Source organism: Crinia signifera, chromosome 5 (genome assembly GCF_055691185.1).
Source record: "Crinia signifera chromosome 5, ASM5569118v1, whole genome shotgun sequence".
NCBI classification, from domain to species: Eukaryota; Metazoa; Chordata; class Amphibia; order Anura; family Myobatrachidae; genus Crinia; species Crinia signifera.
In genome coordinates this window covers 262,816,780-262,839,436 of record NC_139221.1, presented here as the reverse complement: position 1 = coordinate 262,839,436, position 22,657 = coordinate 262,816,780, and the positions used below count along the sequence as shown (strand labels likewise).

The window sequence follows — 22,657 nt, the reverse complement described above, 5'->3', positions numbered from 1 at the left end:
AATCAACTCCACGCCGACGTGGATAGTGGATAGTTGGGGTATGAAAAGGTCGGAGGACACGTACCGCCGCCGCTCGCCACGCTTCGGGGTTGGCGTTGATAGTGGGGGTGTCGTTGACAATGGGTGTGCATTTAACATTGTAAGCACCCATCAGGGTGCTTGTACAATTAAAAATCGCATTGCATGTCATTTGCTGGCATGTGATGCTATGTGTTATTTAATTGTAGAAGCATTCCTGTTAATTTAATGGGAGTATCGCATCGCATGCATCACATACCACTAAACACGGTATGCGATGGGCGCCGTGCTAGGAAACAAGTACCGAAAACTGTAAGTGTGGAATAGCGTGAAGAGGATTTTAAGCAGTTTGGTTTTCTGAGGATTGATTTTTGGATCTAGCTATTTTGAAAAGCAACACATGGTACAGATCTATGAAGCAGTGATAAGGGAGGAGAAGGGAGCTAGAGGATAAGTGACCCATGGCAACCAATCAGCACTGAAGTAATATCTATACTTTGCATAATATAAAATTATACAGAGAGCTGATTGGTTGACACTTCTCCCTTATCACTGCTTCATACATCTACCCTAGTATATTCATGCCCAGTTACCAAAGGTTTGTTTTCTCCTCAACTATTGGTACACCTACAGACAGTATTTTAGGCCAACATTGTTATATTGTATTGTATAGAGGTAACAACAAATAAACAAACCTCAGCTGGTAACCAAACTGACTAATTAAAACTTAACTAAAATAGTCAAGGGCTTAATTTTTGCCATGCCCAAAGGGCCAGCAGTCTACAAACATCATAAAGTGTACCGCTTATAAACTTTTCCCATTACATAAAGGAAAATGTAACACACAAAACATGTTGTTAGAAATGTGATAAATGCTTGGAGGTTAATAGAGAGTGTGGCTCCTTTAGGCTTTTCATGTATGTTATACAAATAAAAACACAAATAATAGCATTATTCATGCCATTATAGTAACATAGCAAAGTTACTTATGGAATTAATCATGGATAAATCATCTACACGTCATTTACTGTTCCCGTCGCTGCTTTACACGGGGCAGGAATATCACAAGGCCCTGTCACATCTGATAAGTTTCTTAAAGTGCATCCAAGAGTCAGTTAACACAAAATTAACGCCAGCAGTATGACTAAATAGGAGGGTTGACATTTCTAGACCTATATAAACCAAGTAGATGAATACCAAAAGACTTTCAACACGTTTTACAATCTTCCGTCAAACTAAATAAGCTGTGTGCTTAGGCTGTGGAGTACGGTATACCAGCAGTGAAAAGGAACCTTCCAACTAGTCCTGATGCCAGCTGGCAAGAACAGATTACACTTGCTTACAAGTATCAGATCACATTAGGAGTAAAGCCTCTTATTTATTTTTTAAAATCAGATTTATTGTTAACAGCACATAAACATTTAATCTAATAGCAAGTATATTCATTAGGAATGTATAGTTGTGTACATGTTGGGGGGTACAAATAACACAGATGGCCTGTCGCGAAGGTGCTCTGGTAGATAATCATTGGGAACCGCTGATCTAGAGTGTGTATCTCACACTGGGCCTGTTCAGACCTGTTACAAGGCTGCAATTTTTGCAGCTGGACAAAACCATGCTGCATTGCAGGTGAGGCAGGTGTAACATGAAGATAGAGTTAGATTTGGTTGGGGTGTGTGAAATCTAAATTGCATTATAAGAATAAATATTTACCTTGCACCAGAACAAAGTAACTTCCCAAATCTAACTCTCCCTGCACATGTTACATCTGCCTCACCTGCACTGCAACATGGTTTTGTCCATCTGCAAAAATTGCAGCCCTGCTAACATGTCTGAACCAGGCCCACAGTCCCACCTCTCCTTTATGAGCACAATAATGTAACACTAGAAGATCCATACTGCACTGACACTGTATGGTTTTCAGGAAATTAGTGAAAAATAAAATACCATTTATTCTATCACTAACACATCAGTTCATGAAAGCCTTTCCATGCAAACATACAGAGTTCCTGTACTCTCAACGTACACTATACTAGGCCACTCAACTGTAAATGATGTCACACGTATCTTCTGTCTTCTATTATAATAAATGGAATACACAAGGAGAATGATCAAGTGATAATCCATGACAGGAAGAGAGAATCACGTTTCTCGTGTTGGAATGTCATGGTAAAAAGGAAGGAGCAAGAACCAGACAAAATAGGAAACAAATGTGTAACAGTTTAAAAAAGGGTATTTACATAGCAGACTTAAGGCAGTACAATACTGCCAAGTAATGGAAAACAAAAATATTAAATGTGTGCCGATATCTCCAGCAGTCAGAAATATCGGCACACATCTATTCAATAAGGCTAATTCGGACCGGATTGAGGCCTGTCAGATTTGAGACCATTGAAATAGCTGCAGCAAATTACCGTGAATAATAGATTTCCCAGGGGCAATTCAATTAGCAGATACCCGGTAATTATGCTTAGCGTGCCATAGGCGTCATAAGCAGCATTCAAAGCAATGACAATACATGGGGCAAGGAACTTATCCCGGATCCCATGCACAATAATAGCTCAATTTTATTGTTTGAAAAATGACGCCTCTAATTGGAAACCCTTCTAGGTTGCTGTAGGGAAATCCCACTATAGTACGCAGTACTGCAACGCCCTCGGACTCTAGGTTCCTTCTATTCATCTCATGATTACTGCTTGAAGCATGTACAACGACTACTCTACATTGGAGCATGGGGTGCCGGATGACTGGACGATGGTCGGGATACTGGCATCGAAATACAAACTGTTCAACTACCCGACAGTCGGGTCCCCGGTCAACAGGGGCTACCTAATGATGGAGAATAGAAGGCGAGCCCAGCGAGCCACCATGCCAAGGGGCCTTTTTTGCTCCCGAACTCCAGCAGCCGGGATTCCAATGTCGGGATACTGACCGCCGGGATCCCAACAGTCAGCCAGTCATATCACACCCGTGAACATAATATGTAAACAGGGAAAATAGGTTTATGATGATTTGTGATACTATAATCACAAGTTATAGTAGTTGTGGACACAGAATGGTTTTTCATATACATATTGTTCTATTGTGATTCTTTAATTCTAAACATGGGCAAAAGCTCTGGATGCATGTCAGGAGATATTCAATTGTTGAGCATTTGCCCTGCAGTGTAAATTCTTGTGCAGCACAGGGAAACCCCATAGAGAACACATAAAATGAGTCGTCTATGAAGGTGCCTTTTAACTAGTTCTTTTCCTTGCAGCTCCGGTGGAGCTTTACATCCCATCCACATGCATTCTAAACACGAAGTGCAGAAATGTGGCATTTATACGGTTATGGTAGCAAGCAATGAAAAAGCGAGCTGGCCAACGAAACTGCTTGGAACGCATCTATTTACTTTTTGCTTTGCTTTCAATCCTCAAGTAGTTTTTTGGTCATCATGGAAGAAACACTACAGAGCATAACAGGATCTACATACCTGGGTTTGATTTGTTCCAGGCCTGCAGAATTTCAATTAATGTAAAGAAAAGAAATAAAAAAGGCAGAGCCGTGTAGTACTAATTACAAGTTATTTCCAACCATGCAACTCATTTGCCTTACAGTACACGCTAACAGTAGCCTTTCTTCCTGTAATTTAGTGTTCCCCTTGGGCCATCTCCCAGCTAACTGAGCACATACCAGCTTTCTTTGGCAGGCGCTGCTAAATGGCTCCACCGATACCAGTGAAGGAAGGATCATAATACTCCAAGTTCCTGGCCTAGCATGGTAACCCCTGTATAGAAATCCACTAGATACAGCTCATCTGTACACTTCATTTTTTTTATATGGTAAATACAATAGCAAAATGATACAAATTGAGTAGCCCTTACCCGGACATCTGTTATCCAAGTTATTCTGAAAACCACAGTTTCCGGAATGTCCTTTTTATTTTTTGCTAAAAGCACTACTGGGGACATCTGTAACTGAAACTAAATATGTGTAGTGTTCATTCTAGCACCCGCTATCTTTGAAAACACATGCAGTTTCTGTTCCCTGTCTGGGGTGTCACGGTCTGCTGTGGTGTTTCTAGCACAGGTCTGGTTTGCTTATCAGTGTGATTATTCAGACCACACTGTGCTAGAAGCACTACAGCAGACAGTGACACCCCAGGCAGGGAAGAGGAACTGCATGGGTTTTCAAAGATAGCGGGTGCTAGAATGAACACTATATGTGCAAGAATGCTTAGCATCCAAATTCAGTGCCTTGTCATGTTTTGAAATGTACAACTAAAAATACATTTTTGTGTATTTGATTATATACAAAATAAACGCATTTTGTATTCACACATGTGCATTGGCATGCACAGCACATTACATTATGGTGTGCACCGCCATAAGCAAAATAAGAAAATAAATAAAATAAAAAAAAAATATACCGAGGGAACATAAATGTTGGGTCTGGTTTACAATGAAATCTCTGGAGGCCCCATATTTGACACCCCCCACCCTTATAACATATACTGTATAACGGCAGTCAGATAGATACCTCCTTTCAGTATACCTGCAACCAGGGAGAACCCTCACACCCCCAGTACATAGCATCCGACACCCCCTGCACACACACACACACACACACACACACACACTCACACACTCACACACTCACACACTAGCCAGGATCCCGGGATCCAACACCCCCAAGCCACACAAACATACATGATCTTCCTCCCCTCCCCCGTTGAGAGGCCGGCCCCTCTACCCCTCTCACCTCCAGCAACCACCTGCCTGCCCCAAAGCACTCACACACAGTTGTAGCTGTGATCCCCCCTCACCATAGTACACAAAGTGGCGACCAGCAAGTAATGCAGTCCTGACCAGATGCCATGGAATTAGGTGTGGCAGTACTCATGATCACTGCAGCAGGTAATTGTGAAGAGGGTGTGTCTGTGCAATGAAGTAACATCTATAACTTGCATAATAGAAAATTACAGATGGAGCCGCTCTCTTCTAGCGGGGGTCTGGCGGCTGGAAGGGGACGCGTATGGATCAGGGCTCTGGACATAATTAACTACCATGCAGCAGCTACACACAACACCTAGAACTCAGTGGAATGAGCTTCCAAGCAAAGTAGCCTGGTACTGGCAGGAACCACTCGCCTACACTAACATACATTTGGCACTCACAAACAGTGGGTGTCTGGTAACACACTAATACCAGTATTAACCACTTAAGTGATATGCCCGGAAATTTTCCGGGCTCAGCTGAACTGCCGCAGCGGGCTGTCCCGGAAAATTTCCGGGCATACCACTATGTAGGTGCGCGCCAGTGGTGTCTCCATAGGAGCACCACTGGCGCACTACCTTAGGGTCCCCCCCCCCACCCCTCTCGTTGGCCCCCCCGGGTCCCCGCTGCTCCGGCGTACACGGCGATCGTACGCCGGAGCTTCCCCGCCGTCAGCCGCCAATCATCCTGTAGTGACGTAGGCGGCAGGCTCAGGGATGCTCGGGGGGACTCGGAAGAGTTCAGTCACTCGAGTCCTCCCGAGCCGCCGCGAAACATTCCCGAGCCTGCCGCCTGTCTGATGACTGACAGGCGGCTGGGGCAGCGGCGGCAGGGGAGTTCCGGCGTACTAACGCCGGAGCGAAGGTGAGGGAGGGGGGGCGGCGGCTTATGATCTGTGGTGGGTTTTGTTGGGGCAGGACAAACCTGCCCTGGTCCTGCCCCAGCAAAACACACCACTCAAGGGGTCAGTAAAGATAGGCTACTGATGGTAAGAGATGCTGATGGCTATCCCATGGGAACGCCCAGTGTTTTATGGGTGTCCCCATGAAAACGCAGGGTGTTCCCATGGGTACATAGGCCGGCCAATGCCTGCCGGCTGATGTCACAGGGCATCAGCTGCCTGCCTCGTCTTTGTCCAGGTGCACGCAAAGAAACTTCAGTTTTCACTGACTTCTATTTGCGAAGGCAGGAGAAATCCTTCCATGGTCGGCGACCATGGAATGATTTCTATGTAGTGTCAGTAAGTGCAAGCAGGGTCTGTGAGCAGCGCAGTGTGCGAGTATGTGCACATTAGATGACTTACAAACGTAGCAATGTAGTCAACAATTTCCCTTGAACTTCTAGACAAATAATATAGTGCATACACACTGTGCAATTGTGCATAAGATATAGTCAGTGGACACTCCTGGATTGCTTATGCGATTTTGGTAGCAATATCTGTGATAAGTAATGAACTCAAGGTACTCTCACCTAGCAGCACAAACAACTGCACACCTCCTGTTAGTTTAAAGCTGCAGATGTGACCGAACTACTGAATTCCCCCCAATGAACATTATTAATATAATTAAATACATATATATTTGCTTGGAATTTTCTTATAAAGTACTCTTCGGTTTCTCCCTTCTATCACATTAGATACAGATGGAAACACGTTCACCAGCTAGCAGTATGGCATGTCCAGCAAAGGAATTACCAGACATAGCATATTCAGAACAGGAGCATGCAGAAGTACCTTAAATATGCCGACCCAATCTTTCGGATGTGGATGGATATACTGGGTCAGAGTGTAGTGACATTCCAAAGGAGCACTTGGAAGATAACTCTTCGCCACGTTCTGAAATATCACATGGGCAAAGTTGGATGCCTGCACAGAGCTGTTTGGAGAAGGGAGGTCTTGCAAAGTTGACATTTTCACCTGCAATATTAAAACATTATAGGTTCACATTTTCCATAAAGAGCCCATGACAGTGAAGGCTAGGTTTTCTACAGAGAAACAATAATAAACACCTGCTGGAAGATTTGAGATTTCTGCTACTCTCAAGCACAATCTGACAATCTCGACACGGTATGGAGATTTGGTAAAACAAGTAAAAATGACAACATTTACTTATGTACGAAAAATAGAGCACGCTAAAGGTGCCCACACACTAGAATGATTTTTTGGCCGATTGTCCGATTTTCGATAAATCGGCTGATATATCGTACGATATTTACCGATAATCGGTCAAAAATCGGCCGATATCGGTCCGATGCGCGCTCCCGTGGATCTTTAGCTGAGTCTTCTGATCTTACGTGCTGCACAAAAGATCAGAAGATTTAACAAAAGATCCATAGGAACGCACACGGGATCTTAAGAAAAATCTTTGGTAAAGATGTGCGCTTGCCTGAAATCTTTGGTCCAGGGCGGACCAAAGATTTGAAGGCTAATTTATGCACACATCTTAAGATCGCAGATCTTTCTAGTGTGTGGGCACCTTAAAGATCTTATATATACATTTTTGCACAACCACTACGAGTGTATCTATACTGGTTCCTATGCCAATATGTATAAGTTATGAGAAATACAGAAAGGGGTATGGATCATTGGATAGACAAGCATTAGGTCGACATGACTGAAGGTCCACATGCAGGAAGGTTGACATGCAGGGCTATTTTTGTGCAGGCTCCAGCAGGAACTGAGGCCCTTATTCTAGTTCACTCTTTCTGACAAAATATTTCTTAGATGGACAAAACCATGTGCACTGCAGGTGAGGCAGGTGTAAAACCCCACCCAAATCTAATTATCTCTGCACAAGTAACACCTGCCTCACCTGCAGTGCACATGGTTTTGTCCATCTAAGAAATATTTTGTCAGAAAGAGTGAACTAGAATAAGGGCCTCAGTTCCTGCTGGAGCCTGCTGAAAAATAGCCCTGTTGACATGGGTTAGCTTGACAAGGTCATTAGGTTGTCAGAAGGTCATGGGGAAGGTTGGCAGTCAAAAGGTCGACATGGGTTTTTTCACTTTTTTGTCCCGAATGTCGACATGGACACTGAAATGTAGCACCGCGCCATGCTTTTACCTAATGACCCTGACGACCTTTCTGCATGTCGACCTATTTCATGTCTATCCAATGATCCATACCCCTTTCTGTATTCCTCATAACTTACACATATTGGCATAGGGACCAGTATAGATACACTCGTAGTGGTGCAAAAATGTATATAAACGGTTTCTCTACTTGCCGGAGTAAGGAGGGGGAGGGAGTGAGAGTGTGAGTGAGAGAGATTTTATAAATCCAATCCTAAATGAAGCAGGAATAAACTATGGATATTCCTCACATATTTTAATTTAAGAAAAACATACACATATAAGAAGAACAAACACTGTTTTTGAGCGCTGATTGGTAATTATAGTGCACTGCAGCTGCTCTACCTAAACCCCTTCAATATGGAAGAGCAAACGAAAGAAAAATTTGAGCAGCGCTTGTGCAAAATAATATAAAAATATTTATTAAAATACAGTGTTTATACTGTTGTGGCCAGCAACAAAGACAAGACTCACACACATGAAACATACAATTCCCCTGTATTATACTAAATTAGGAGGGTTAGATGCATGCATGCTATCCTTGTGACAAGTTAGTATTGCAGATTTTTGTATCCAACTTGATGTTAAAAAAAGTCACAGTCCCCCACTCATGTGCACATATTAGTGGTTTTTAGTTTGTTAGTAAATACTTGCAGATGGGGGTTCGGCTGCCAGTCCCCAATGATGTTCCCCGACCGCTGGTACTTTATCCAAATTGCTGCGGTCCTGTCAAGGAAGAAACACTGGTACCGGTCTTTGTGCTGCCAGAACGTTCCCCGTATCCCTTTACGCGTTTCTTCGCCTATTCATCGGCTTCCTCAGGAGATGGATGCAAGTATTTACTAACCAACTAAAAACCACTAATATGTGCACATGAGTGGGGGGACTGTGACTTTTATTAACATCAAGTTGGATACAAAAATCTGCAATACTAACTTGTCACAAGGACAGCATGCATGCATCTAACCCTCCTAATTTAGTATAATACAGGGGAATTGTAAGTTTCATGTGTGTGAGTCTTGTCTTTGTTGCTGGCCACAACAGTATTAACACTGTATTTTAATAAATATTTTTATATTATTTTGCACAAGCGCTGCTCAAATTTTTCTTTCGTTAGCCCACATATGACTTCTTAGGGCCTGATTCAGACCAGTTCGCAGCCTAGCGAACAGGTAAGCGCCACCCGCAAAATATTTGGCTCCATCCGAACGGGTCTGAATCAGGTCCTTGGTACTTTAAAAAAAAAAGCCAGGTCATGTTCTAACAATTAGAGATACTTAATTTTTTTTTACTGTAATAGTAACATTCTCTATAACATGATTTTGAAACAACTAAGAAAAACTTCTATATACGTATTTTAACATGTAATGTCATAGGCTGATATTAGTCACACATTCTAAGATTAAAGTTGCTGCAGCAGGAATTATATGGATTTCATTAAACCTAGATAATCTCTTTTATGCAGGAAATACTCATGTTCCGGTCACTGTATTTCCTTGCCTATTGGCACATACAGTAGGGGGAAATTCAATTGTTTGCAGCACCTCTTGCTTGGCATCTAGACCAGTGGTTCCCAACCCTGGTCCTCAAGTACCCCCAACAGTGCACGTTTTCCAGATCACCAGCAGGTGCACAGATTATTCAGGCACATTTTAAGAGATGCTCAGGTGGAGCTAATTATGTCACTTGTGATTCTGTGTGGAGACCTGGAAAACGTGCACTGTTGGGGGTACTTGAGGACCAGGGTTGGGAACCACTGCTCTACACGAATGGGTGCCTGACTGAGCAATTTAATTGTTACTCCTTGCAGGTGCCCATGAGCAATGGTTTTACTGCAGCAGTGGTAAGGGTGCCCACACCACGGACTTCTCACACCTCAGGAGGAATGCCAGAAGAAATGTCTTCCATGGCTAATGGATGCCCAAACAGGGCAACATCATTAGTTTAGATGCCCAGTAGGGTAAACTGAATTACCCCCTATTGGTTAAGGATGCATTCGGGTAGACATCCTCAGAACATGGCTTTCCCCAAGTGAGTAACTATCAATTCACTGCCATTACAATTTTTTTTTAATACTCCTGAACAACAAATTAAATACACCGGGAAGGGTTGTCATACCCCCAGTTGAGAGATGGTCAACAGTAGCTAAAAGGTCATATTAATAACTGATGACTCATATGGCCATGATACTGCATGATAGGCTATTTTCAAGTGACATCTAGGTAATAACTAAAATAATATGCTCAATTGTTCAACCTTCCTTGCAGAAACATACAGTAGTGTTCACTTTAACAGCACCTGTCACCCACCTCCGTGCTGACATACAGTCCATAGTGTGATAGAAGCACCATAGCAGAGTGGGACAATCCAGGTAGGAACTGAACGGGTTGCGACAGGTGACAGGTGTTTTAGATTAAACAATAATACAGTGTTCACTTAAGCCTAATTCAGCATGTATCACTAATCAGAGAAAAAGCAAATTGAACAATTATCGATTCGAATGACTGAGCATGCACAGCATTTGTATGGTCAATTATCAACAAATTATCTGTATGCATAGCAGTTGCAGATTAGCTGCAGCCTGAATGACAGGAAGTCAGTGTTTAGTGGTGGAAACATGGCAATTTGTGTGTTTGTGTAAACACAGGCGTGCGCAGGTGTTTTTTAGGGGGGGGTCTCTGATGTCTTTCTATCTGGGCGACGGCTTTCTTCTCGTAGTCCACTGCAAATTCTCTGATTAGCGATCCATGCTAAATAAGGCCCTAACCACGGAACCACGTGGTTGAATATGTGAACATGAATAAACATAGGCTTACATTTATGAAAAGGAAGACAACATAGACCCAGATGGTCAGAGTGCCCTTAGATTTAACCTAAGACACATGGAAGGCGATTCAAATGTTTAAACAGCCGCGATAATTATTGGGTGCCCAGAGAGATTCAATTGTTCCAGACACCCCTTAATTGTAGTGTTACATCTAAATAGAGCTTTCTCCTGGTTAGCTCGGCCAAACCACTGCAAATTCTGCTTGCCACATCAGGAGGGGGTGGACAGGGCTCTTATGGCCTGCAGAGCAACAACTGAATTATTCCATCAGGTGCCGTCTATAAAATAATTGAATCCCCCCCATACAGCTAACTCATGGATAAAACAGTCACCAGTGTAAAGAAATGTTTTTAATCAGATATGACACTAAATCCACTGGTGTACCAATGCTGTTCACTTTCTTTATACATCAGTTAAGCAGAGTTGAAAGGAAGGCACCCGTACAGCCCCATACACATTACCCGATCCCCGCCGACACCGATACTGGCGGCGGTGGGGTCCCAACATCGTCAAGGGCATAAACACTTGCCGATGCTGGCAGGGAAGGGAGAGCGATAACGGTGGGGGCAACAGGGGGAACAGCATGGCTGTCGTTAACGAAGACCTCCCTCATCAGTACATGCAGGACGATGTAGGGGGGTCGTTAACAATGCATGGGAGCATGTGTTGTTAATGATATTCAGAAGATATAATAAATAATATCACTCAGAAATCCCCCAATGAGCGATGTAATTTACTATATCCTATAGTGCAGGGGTAGCCAACTCCAATCCTCGACAGCTACCAACAGTTCACGTTTTTCAGCTCACCTCACAGGTGCACTCATTACTGACTAACACATTTTAAAAGATGCACAGGTGGAGCAAAATACTCCACATGTGATTCTGTGAGGAGACATGGAAAACATTATATGTGGGTAGCTCTCGAGGACTGGAGTTGGCTACCACTGCTATAATGTGTATGTGGCTTTAGGCTACCGATATTGTCTATAAAATACTCGCTCTCTCAGTCTGTTGGTATCACTCTCTCAGGCAGTGATCCAGCTGTATAAATAGATAAGTTTGTTTTTTGCTTGTGTCATGCCAAATGACCTCATTATACTTCCCACAGGCAGCATGCATACTATCGGCTTTATTTAGAAAGTGGCGGCCTTGCTGCATCTTCCCAGCAAGCTGAAAAATGTAAAACGTGACTTACAGTGGGTGTAAAGCTCGGCTTGAGAGTGACATTTTACAGTATATCTTCACCTCCTTACCTGCTGGAAATGAATGGCTTACAAAAGCCACCACTTTCTAAATAAAGCCCTATATTTCATTGAGGGACCGTTTTTTTTTATTAGCTGTCATTTATTTTTGTGTAAAGACAGCCAGCTTTCCGCTCTCTCTCTCTCATAAAAAAAAAAAGAAAGAAAAAACAACGAACCAACTAAGGGGGTATTCAATTAAGTTCCCTTTTTTTTGGGCTAGCCCATTTTCGGTCAGTTTTTAGACATGTTTCACATATGCAGTTTCACTTTTTTAAGTCAAAATTGCATCAGTGAAATTGGACTAAAAAATTGGCAAAAAAAGCTGCCATTTCAACAAAAAACATGTGGATCGGTGAGTAATCGATGCACGTGTTTTTGAACCATTCCAGATTTTCCAACAGTTGAAAAATCTGCACTTTAATTGAATAGGTTGAATGTACAAGGGTGGGTCAATAAGTACCTGTGTTTGAAGACAGGTGGCATTACTGAGGAAAGTTGGTATTACGATCGTGTATTACCATCTTTCAAACAACGCCATACCAAATTTCAGATTGATTCATACTAGTGTTCCTTCTAGGAACGAAATGAGGCAGGGTGCTGGAGGGGCGGACCGGGCACGCCGCCGTCAGTACAGGGGGCGTGTCCGGGCCGCCGCCGTCACTACAGGGGGCGTGTCCGGGCCGCCGCCGTCACTACAGGGGGCGTGCCCGGGCCGCCGCCGTCACTACAGGGGGCGTGCCCGGGCCGCCGCCGTCACTACAGGGGGCGTGCCCGGGCCGCCGCCGTCACTACAGGGGGCGTGCCCGGGCCGCCGCCGTCACTACAGGGGGCGTGCCCGGGCCGCCGCCGTCACTACAGGGGGCGTGCCCGGGCCGCCGCCGTCACTACAGGGGGCGTGCCCGGGCCGCCGCCGTCACTACAGGGGGCGTGCCCGGGCCGCCGCCGTCACTACAGGGGGCGTGCCCGGGCCGCCGCCGTCACTACAGGGGGCGTGCCCGGGCCGCCGCCGTCACTACAGGGGGCGTGCCCGGGCCGCCGCCGTCACTACAGGGGGCGTGCCCGGGCCGCCGCCGTCACTACAGGGGGCGTGCCCGGGCCGCCGCCGTCACTACGGGGGCGTGCCCGGGCCGCCGCGTCACTACGGGGGGCGTGCCCGGGCCGCCGCGTCACTACGGGGGGCGTGCCCGGGCCGCCGCGTCACTACGGGGGGCGTGCCCGGGCCGCCGCGTCACTACGGGAGGCGTGCCCGGGCCGCCGCATCGCACATGGGGGCGTGCCCGGGCCGCCGCATCGCACATGGGGGCGTGCCCGGGCCGCCGCATCGCACATGGGGGCGTGCCCGGGCCGCCACATCGCTGAAGGGGGCTTGCCCGGCCATGACTACGTCACTCAGCTGCCGGGACGTAGCCATGGCCGGGCAAGCCCCCTTCAGCGATGCGACGGCCCAGGCACTCCGGCGGGACAGACTGCAGGCTGATTTAGCGGGGCGCTGCTAGAGGGGCAGGGCGCATTTTGCCCATTAAAAATTGGGCAGGGCGCAGCGCCCCGCTAAAACAGCCTAGCGGGAACACTACATACGTTAGTTTTTTTTTTCCACCACGACAATGCACCAGCTACATCATCCAGAATTCTTGCACCCAAATTGCATGAATTGCACTATGATTTGTTGCCGCATCCACCGTACTCGCCCAACTTGGCTCCCCGCGACTTCTTTCTTTTCCCCAACCTGAAACCGTGGCTTGTAGGAACAAAATTCATCTCAAAGGTCATCGTTAAGACAGAAGCCTACATGAGTTTGAGAAATCTTATTTTTTAGAATTTAAAGAAATGTCAGGGACGTTGGGAAAAGTGTCCTGCGGTAAAAAATTATTTTGAAAAAGAAAAAATTGTCTTCATTCTTAACACTTATTGATCCACCCTCGTAAATTCGAAAATTAAAATGGTGAAAAAGTGCCAATTTTTGGACTGCCAAAATTACAGCACAGAATTGCATACCCCCCTAAGTACACAAAAACCAAATACCGCAATTGTTTAAGATTTTGGAGGTATTCAATCCCGGGCCCGAAAGCCGTGACCTGGCCCATTTGCGGTTTGCTCACCTGTATATCTGCAGGCAGAATTTATTGTCCCACCTGCTGATCAGCGAAAAGGGTGTGCGTCTGAGTAAACAGCTGTGGATTGCGTCAATCCATGTCCGTTCTCGGCAAAACGGGCCCGATAGCTTTTAAAGTCGGGCTCGTTCTGTTGATCTGCCTCTTCAATGCTGTCGTGAAAGGCAGCATTCAATAAGCGCCCGCTGCTATTTCCCCCGTCGGAAATAGCGGCGGGGATTGAATATCCCCCTTAATATTTCACAGTATCAGAAAACTACTATGCACCTATATAATTTTTTATCATTAATAATACAGGTTATTTATCCCTTAGGCAAATTATTCCAAATTGCATTCTGGTCCAGCGCATTTTGGGATAAAGGATACTCAACCTGTAATATGCAATTACTGTGACACTCAAGCTCAACAGAGGTTAAAGATAATGTTTTACAACCTTTCACAACACATTAAGAATACATTTTAGTTTTGTTTCACATTTAACTGGCCTTCCAATTTATAAACAATCAATGAACATTCCCGCACTGGAAAGCCGAATGTAAATATATCGGGAAGGGTTACGTTTAGGCCGGTCAAAGTGGAGTGTTACATTTATGCACAGGGGGTGGGGACCTTACCGGGCAGCAGGATTGCATGTGTCCTTTTGCATACAATATATCCCATGCAATCCCAGCCAAGCCTTCCAGGCTCCAGTGTGATGCAATTTGGATACTTTTTATGTGATTGATCACTGCAATTGCTTATAAAGTGGCAAAATTACATGTATACGGCATCAGTTGCCAGAGACGTTCAGGGGAAATCAGGGCCAATTTGTGCCTTAGACTAGTGTATGGGTCCTTTAGGCATTGTGTGTTTGAGAGTGTGTGTGTGTGTGTGTGTGTGTGTGTGTGTGGGGGGGAGTTAGTGTTAGGCTGCGGAGAGTATACCATACTTCCCAGCATGATCAATTGGTAATGCAGGCGCCTGATTGGGGTGCTGTGCCAAGCAGCTCACTCAAGGGAGGGGCAGCTCCCTTTAAACTACAATAGAGAAGAAGGAAAATGGTGGAGCGCTAATGAGATCTCCATAAAGAGAAGAAGGACATTTAATGTTATTCTTCTCTTTATGGAAAAATATTTTTTTTTACTGTATCTTCCGTTAAAGAGATAAAACATAGACGATACTGATTAATATATATTTTAATTGTAATACCCAATTGATCACATTCTCATTAGCGCTCCACCATTTTCCTTCTTCCCAATACTATGAGAGATACACTGCCCTACTCCTGGTCTTCCCTCTTAATTTATAATTATGCCACCTGTTTTAAAACAGGTGAATTTATGATAAAATTATTTCACCACAGGTGATGGTAATCATAAATTAAGAGGGAAGTCCAGGAACAAAGCATCGTGGGTCATGTTGGGAGGTACGGTATACTTACCTACCCCTGTCGGTATTCCCTTCAGTGGTTTGCCGCGGACGGTATCCTGAAAGCCACTTGTTTCCTAGCATGGCACCACCGATTTTCATTGTATCCCTCGGGTCGGAAAAATCGCGTCGATCGCATCGTATGCCAACCAAATCGCATGCGATGCGATCGACCCGATTTTTACATTGGAATCAATGTAAAATGGTCCCTGAGACCAGATTTTACATTGATTTTAATGTAAAATGCCCCAAAACACCCCATTTTAATAGAAAACCCCCCTGATGTTTCAAATGCCCCCCAATTGTTAATGCCACCCCGGTATTGACGCCAACCCGAAGCGTGGCGAGCGCAGCGAGCCCGCGGGGGCGGCGGTATGCGTCCTCCGACCTTTTCATACCCCTACTATCCACGGCGGCGTGGAGTTGAGAATAGAAAGTGTGGCGAGCGCAGCGAGCCCCACGAGGCGACGCGGATACCTGTGAAGCCCGCGAGGGGACGCATATACCTGTGCAGGTATCCGCGTCCGCTCGCCTCGCTGCGCTCGCCACACTTTATATTCTCAACTCCACATCGACGTGGATAGTAGGGGTATGAAAAGGTCGGAGGATGCTTACCGCCGCCCCCCGAAATGGTTGCATAAGAAGATGTAAGTGGATAAAGCAGCATACCATGTATGGAGAACCACTATAACCCTGTGACACTTGTGTCACACTTCCCACTCACAGCATGGTACAATACAGGATAATAAAAAAAAAAAGGGTGGTGCGAGGTATCAGCCCCCATCACAGGCCTGGCACAGGTAACTGGCTGCCACTTATGTCACATTACAAGGCACACTCAGAGGTCAAACACAGCACATAGAGCCTAATGGCGGGGGCGGGGTATAAAAGTGACGCATGGAAGAACACGCCCACTTACAGTCCTAACTGCGCCAGAGCGGCCTGCGCCGTACTACGGTGTGTAGTGAGACCTACGTGTGTCCTAGGCAGCACCGACACCCAGCAGGCCGCAGACGCCAATGGGACTGCTGCCCGCCCCGGGGACTCTGCGCCACTCAGTCATTCCACACGCACACAGCCCACAACTCACCTAGATTCCCGCGGGAGGCACGGCGTTTCTGGCGCTGCGGATGGCCGGGCGAGCAGATGTGCGGGTTGAAGAATAACAGAGGATCGGTCACACGCCCGGTGCTTCCGCGTCCCAGCCACAGCGACTGTTTTTCTGTGTTGCAGTCGTCACTTCCGGTCCACGCGAAATCAGCTGATAGCGGAGGAATGAGGGGAGGGTGGGGAGCAGAGTGCTGCTGACATGATCACTCACACGCCGGTCCTGGCTGTGTGTGTCATACAATGATACTGACTGGGCTGCGCGTAATCGTATCTGGATGACTCACAGACAGTACCTTGGTACTGTCAACACGTTGTACTTGGTACTGTCAACTTTGTCAACAATAGGTCAACATTGTCTAAACTTTGGATGACACAAGCGAAATGTCCACATGGGTTTTTCCAAATGTTTTAGGACTTTTATATGCTTTACCATCCACTCGGACTCTGGTTGTGAATGGTAAAGTGTCCCGAGGCATGGCAAGTGAAGTGCTACACTAATTGGAGGCAGGGAGGCCAGAATGTCTGGGACTGTGTTCAGCTCGAAACCGCCCAGTGTCAGGGCGAATTTAGGGGTCAGGCCGCCCCTAGGCACAACATTTTTGCCCCCCCATTTTAACATATTTGTATTAAAATGAAACAATAGAAACACAATAGATAAACTGCATAATAAATAATTATAATACGGGCCTATGTACCTCTCCCTGATAAATATATATATATCCTTCCCTCGCTCGCCCCATGCAGCTCTCCCTCTCTCTCTGACAGCCATATACCTATCCATCCCTCCCTCAATCCTTCTGTCTGACAGCCATATATCTCTCCATCTCTGACCTGATGTGCCTATCCCTCTCTCTTTCTCTCTGACAGCCCTACTCATCTATTTCCCTTACTATGTGACCCTATGTACCCTTACTTATAAATACAGCACCTATCACTAGACTGTACCTTACTTCCTGCAGAGGGACTGCCTGGGCTGTATACAGGAACAGGCAGCAGTGCAGAGCTATTGTATAGGACAGAAGAGTTTGGCAGCACAGGATGATGGAAGAGGTGCTGTGCAGGTGCTCCGTGCCCAGTGCTTGTCACTCGTTTTCATGAGGGGGGGGGAGTTGTGCGGAGCGGCAATAGATGCTCAGTGTCCAGTACCCGGTATTTACATGTCGGGCTCCTCCAGTGGTGACTTGGGCGGCAGGCGCATGTTTGCACTTTGCAGGCACTGGCCGGGTGCTCTGTTTTCAGCTATAATATATACAGTGTGCTGGGCTCCAACGCTCCCCTGTGGGGGAAGGAGGATGGTGGGGCAGTGGGTGCTCACTGCTCAGTTCCCAGTGTCAGCGGCGGGGAGTGGCCAGCAGCAGGAGAGGAGGCAGCTCCTGTGATGCGCACCTCACAAGCCCCAGTGTTTGCTTGGTGCACCTGTAACACTGCCGTGGACATGGCACGCCGCACTGCTTCTCACACCTGCCGCCAGAGTCCAAATCAGCAGCACGTCGGACAGTACCGCCAGCTGGAAGCGGGGATGCCTGGTGGGTGCGCTTTCAGAGAGTGGGAGGGGGCCGGGCAGACTGGTAAGTCACTGTTCTTTTATGTGGCTGACATAAGCAGGAGGCAGGGTGAGACCGATGCTAGATCGAAAGTTGCGGAGCTTTCTCACAAGTCACGTGGGACGTGTCCCTGATTGACAAGGCAGCAGGAGGCATCTGGCAGCTGCCGCCCCTAATAGGTGCCGCCCCTAGGCCCGTGCCTCATGGGCCTAGTGACAAATCCGGCCCTGCCCAGTGTGTATGGCCTGACGATGAGTGCTGATGCGTGATCCAACGTCATTGCCGGGGCACGGCTTTCCAAAGTGTCCTGCAATGGAAAGCCGGTCACCCCCAGGAAAAATTGATTGGACGGCAGGGGCAAACACAGGAATCTCGTGGGGGGTTTCCGCACACACATTCATCAAAAACCACATTATCTTTGTAATGAATGTTGCCAAATAATATGTGTGTGTGTGTTAGAAATATGGTATGTCAGCGCTCAAGATAAGTGTACCAAAGGGGCTGCCAAGTTTGAATAGTCCAAATGCAAAGGATATAATGGTACTGGTAGTATTTAAACCTGCGCTCACCTTTTAACTGAAATCAAATGTCTAACAATCTGGATTGTACAGTGTGTATGCCCAAAAATAAAAATTGAATGGAAAATGTGTAATGACAATACAGACATTTTATTAAATGCTGAGTGGGAAATGTCCTCTTAAGAGGAGAGTTCTCGTAAGTCTCAGTGTGACATACAGGTAGGATACCACCACGTCGCTGACTTGTGGAAAAGGGGTGTGAGGAGGAGAGGCGTAGCTATGGTGGAGCCGGCGGAGCTTGTGCTCTGGGCGCCGGCACCTGGTAGTGGTGCACACAGGGTTTCAGAGTACCGGGCAATTCATCTTGTGGCTGTCTGTAGCCCTGACAGCCCCATCCCGCCCTTCCTTACACCTGAGCGCAGTGAGTCAATGTTATACTAGACACTGAACTAGCGCTGGCTTTCATCGCATCTTACCCACAGTGGAAGTCATCCAAGTTCAGCTCGGCTACTGCCTGTGTGGCTGTCAGCGCTTCTGCGTCAGGTGGCTTCCTTTATCAAACCACCTGATGCGGAGCATTGACAGGCAGTATCCGGGCTGAGCTTAGTTGACTTCCCTGTTGGTGAGCTGCGATGAAAGCCAGCGCTAGCTCAGTGTCTAGTATAACACTGGCTGTGGCTGCACTCAGACATGGGGCGGTATTCAATGTGGATTTTGGCGATGTGCAGCGAATCCTGTTTAGGATTCGCTGCACATTCACCACTGGTCGCCGCGTTCCGGAGCCTCGCCGGCTCCGGTATTCAACGAGTCGGGCTCGCTGCCCCTGACCGGCGAATTTGAGCTCCTGCGGCGAACGCCGCAGAGAGCCTGAGGACGGTGGCAGGCAGGGAGATGGAAGTCTCTCTGCCTGCCCCAGAACGTTTGTGGGGGGGAGGTGGGCTCCCCGGGTGCCAGGCAGCACAGGCTTCCCCCCGGGGGTGCCAGCAGGGGACCTCGTATATTCACTACACCCGATCATGAATATGTAATGATCGGGTGAAGTGAATATATGAATATCTAATGAACGGCTCGGCTCCGGCCCCCTGCTGGCTGCTCTGTGTAAAAAAAAAATATATATATATTTTTTTAAATTAAATATATGTTCATGTGCTTACAGCACATGAATAAAAATAGCATGCCCCTCCTCAGAATAAAATTCCAGATTTTTTGACACCAATTGTAAAAAACAAAACACTTTATTTTAAAAGTTCACATTCCACTTCACCATAAAAAGATAGCGATTGCTACTCGGTGAATCATGGCGAAAAAAACCTTGAAATGTATTCGCCATCTGGTCAATGAATAGGGTGATTCACCGTTTTAGTCAGAAATTCGCCTTACAGCACAAAATCGCCATAAAAACCTGGCGAATCAGCCTCATTGAATACCGCCCATGGAGTAAGGGGGAGCCCAGGGGGTACTCACACCAAGCCCCCCTGCCTCAGCGCACCTGTACTCACCCCAAGCCCCCCTGCTTCTTAGCCCCCCCTGCCGGGGACAGGCTGGGGACACCTGCGCGGCACATATACAATGTGAGAGAACAGCTGCCTGCTGCTCCTCTCTGCAGTGATTAATTTCCGGGTGACACAGCAGAGAGAGCTACTGACTGAGCAGCTGCTACAGAAAGTGAAACCAGTTCTCATCCTGTCCTCATCTGCTGGTATGTGCATTGTTTATTATTATTTATTTATTTGCAGTTTCTTATATAGCGCAGCAGATTCCGTTGCGCTTTACAATAGTATGTTGTTTGTGTATGTATATTTGTAAGCTATGTATGTATATATGCTGTGTGTATCATATATGTGTGCTGTGTAGGTATGTATGTATGTATGTTGTGTGTATGTATTTTGTGTGCTATGTATGCATCATGATGTGTGTCTTGTGTGTATGTCTGGTGTGTTGTGTATGTGTGTGTGTGTGTGTGTGTATATGTATGTATCTATCATACCTCCCAACAGTCCCGATTTCAGCGGGACAGTCCCGATTATCAGGGCCTGTCCCGCTGTCCCTCCCGCGGCCGGCAGTGTCCCGCGGTGAGGGGGGGCTGTTGGGAGTCCCCCCTGTTGGCTGCTAAGCAGCGGGGAATTAACGCTGTGCACATGCGCACAGCGTCTTTTCCCGGGGCTGGGGGCATGGCTAGAGGCTCACAGAGCCTCTGGGTCATGCCCCCATAGCGGGAAAATGGGGGCGTGGCCTCGCGGGAGAGCCACGAGTATAGGCCATGCCCCAAAATTAGGCCACGCCCCAAAAATTCCGCTGCGCATCAGCGTTGTCCCGCCTACTCCTCCATCAAAGTTGGGAGGTATGATCTATCAATGTATGCTGTGTGCTGGGTATGTATAAAGAAAAATTATTTTGTGCACCTGATAATGTTAAAAAGTGACTTATGCAATTACACTTCTTTAATTTCTAGAAACTAATATGATCTTGGATCTAGGCTGTGGGGAGAGGGGGGTTTAGGAACTTAAAAGAGGTTGGTTAGGGAGGGATAGCTTGCAGGGGGGGGGGTTTAGGGTTAGGCTGCTTAGGGGGAAGTGTATATATATATATATATATATATATATATATATATATATGGAAACCCCCCTATAAAATTCTTGCGTTTGCCCCTGGGCACCAGCACCACACATGAAAGGCCCCCCCCACTGCAGATCGGATCTGTTACCGATCTGTAGTGCTGTGCTCCTGGTCCCCCCAAGTCTGAGAAGTGTCCCCCTCTTCCTTTATACCTAATACTTATATGCTCATCATGTGATATATATATATATATATATATATATATATATATACAAGCAGCTGTCCCAGGAGTGTGTGACCCCTATAACAGACAGGCGGCACTCACGGGCGTTGGTTGTATCCAAATTTTATATAAGGTTAAATGGTGATACACGATAATTAAAGCATGGTCGACGTTTCAAAGCCGTGTCGGCTTTTTCCTCAGGACGTGTGCTTCTGAAAAGTGCTTTTTTTTTTTTTTTTTTTTTTCTATTTCTTTTTTTTTATTTTTTTTTTCCTTTTTTTTTTTTTTTTTTTTTTTTTGACAAAGACAAAGACAAAGACCAGACCCTGGTCGAAATGCGTTGGCGTGACCCTGATGATCCTAATGGGAGAAAATGGGGGCGTGGCCTCGCGGGAGAGCCACGAGTATAGGCCATGCCCCAAAATTAGGCCACGCCCCAAAAATTCCGCTGCGCATCAGCGTTGTCCCGCCTACTCCTCCATCAAAGTTGGGAGGTATGATCTATCAATGTATGCTGTGTGCTGGGTATGTATAAAGAAAAATTATTTTGTGCACCTGATAATGTTAAAAAGTGACTTATGCAATTACACTTCTTTAATTTCTAGAAACTAATATGATCTTGGATCTAGGCTGTGGGGAGAGGGGGGTTTAGGAACTTAAAAGAGGTTGGTTAGGGAGGGATAGCTTGCAGGGGGGAGGGTTTAGGGTTAGGCTGCTTAGGGGGAAGTGTGTATATATATATATATATATATATATATATGGAAACCCCCCTATAAAATTCTTGCGTTTGCCCCTGGGCACCAGCACCACACATGAAAGGGCCCCCCAACTGCAGATCGGATCTGTTACCGATCTGTAGTGCTGTGCTCCTGGTCCCCCCAAGTCTGAGAAGTGTCCCCCTCTTCCTTTATACCTAATACTTATATGCTCATCATGTGATATATATATATATATATATATACAAGCAGCTGTCCCAGGAGTGTGTGACCCCTATAACAGACAGGCGGCACTCACGGGCGTTGGTTGTATCCAAATTTTATATAAGGTTAAATGGTGATACACGATAATTAAAGCATGGTCGACGTTTCAAAGCCGTGTCGGCTTTTTCCTCAGGACGTGTGCTTCTGAAAAGTGCTTTTTTTTTTTTTTTTTTGCACAGCACTATCAGCACTTTTCAGAAGCACACGTCCTGAGGAAAAAGCCGACACGGCTTTGAAACGTCGACCATGCTTTAATTATCGTGTATCACCATTTAACCTTATATAAAATTT

General features: G+C 46.3%; 1 protein-coding gene across 1 annotated transcript in view; it reads right to left on the bottom strand.

The window, feature by feature from the left end:
- Positions 1-16,700, bottom strand: part of TAX1BP1 (Tax1 binding protein 1) — an 89,862-nt gene extending 73,162 nt beyond the window's left edge. Inside the window, 2 exon segments of the mRNA XM_083188944.1 lie at positions 6,508-6,690; positions 16,526-16,700. Coding sequence (XP_083045070.1) covers positions 6,508-6,684 — 177 coding nt within the window. The 5' untranslated portion in view covers positions 6,685-6,690; positions 16,526-16,700.
- Positions 16,701-22,657: the final 5,957 nt, after the last annotated feature.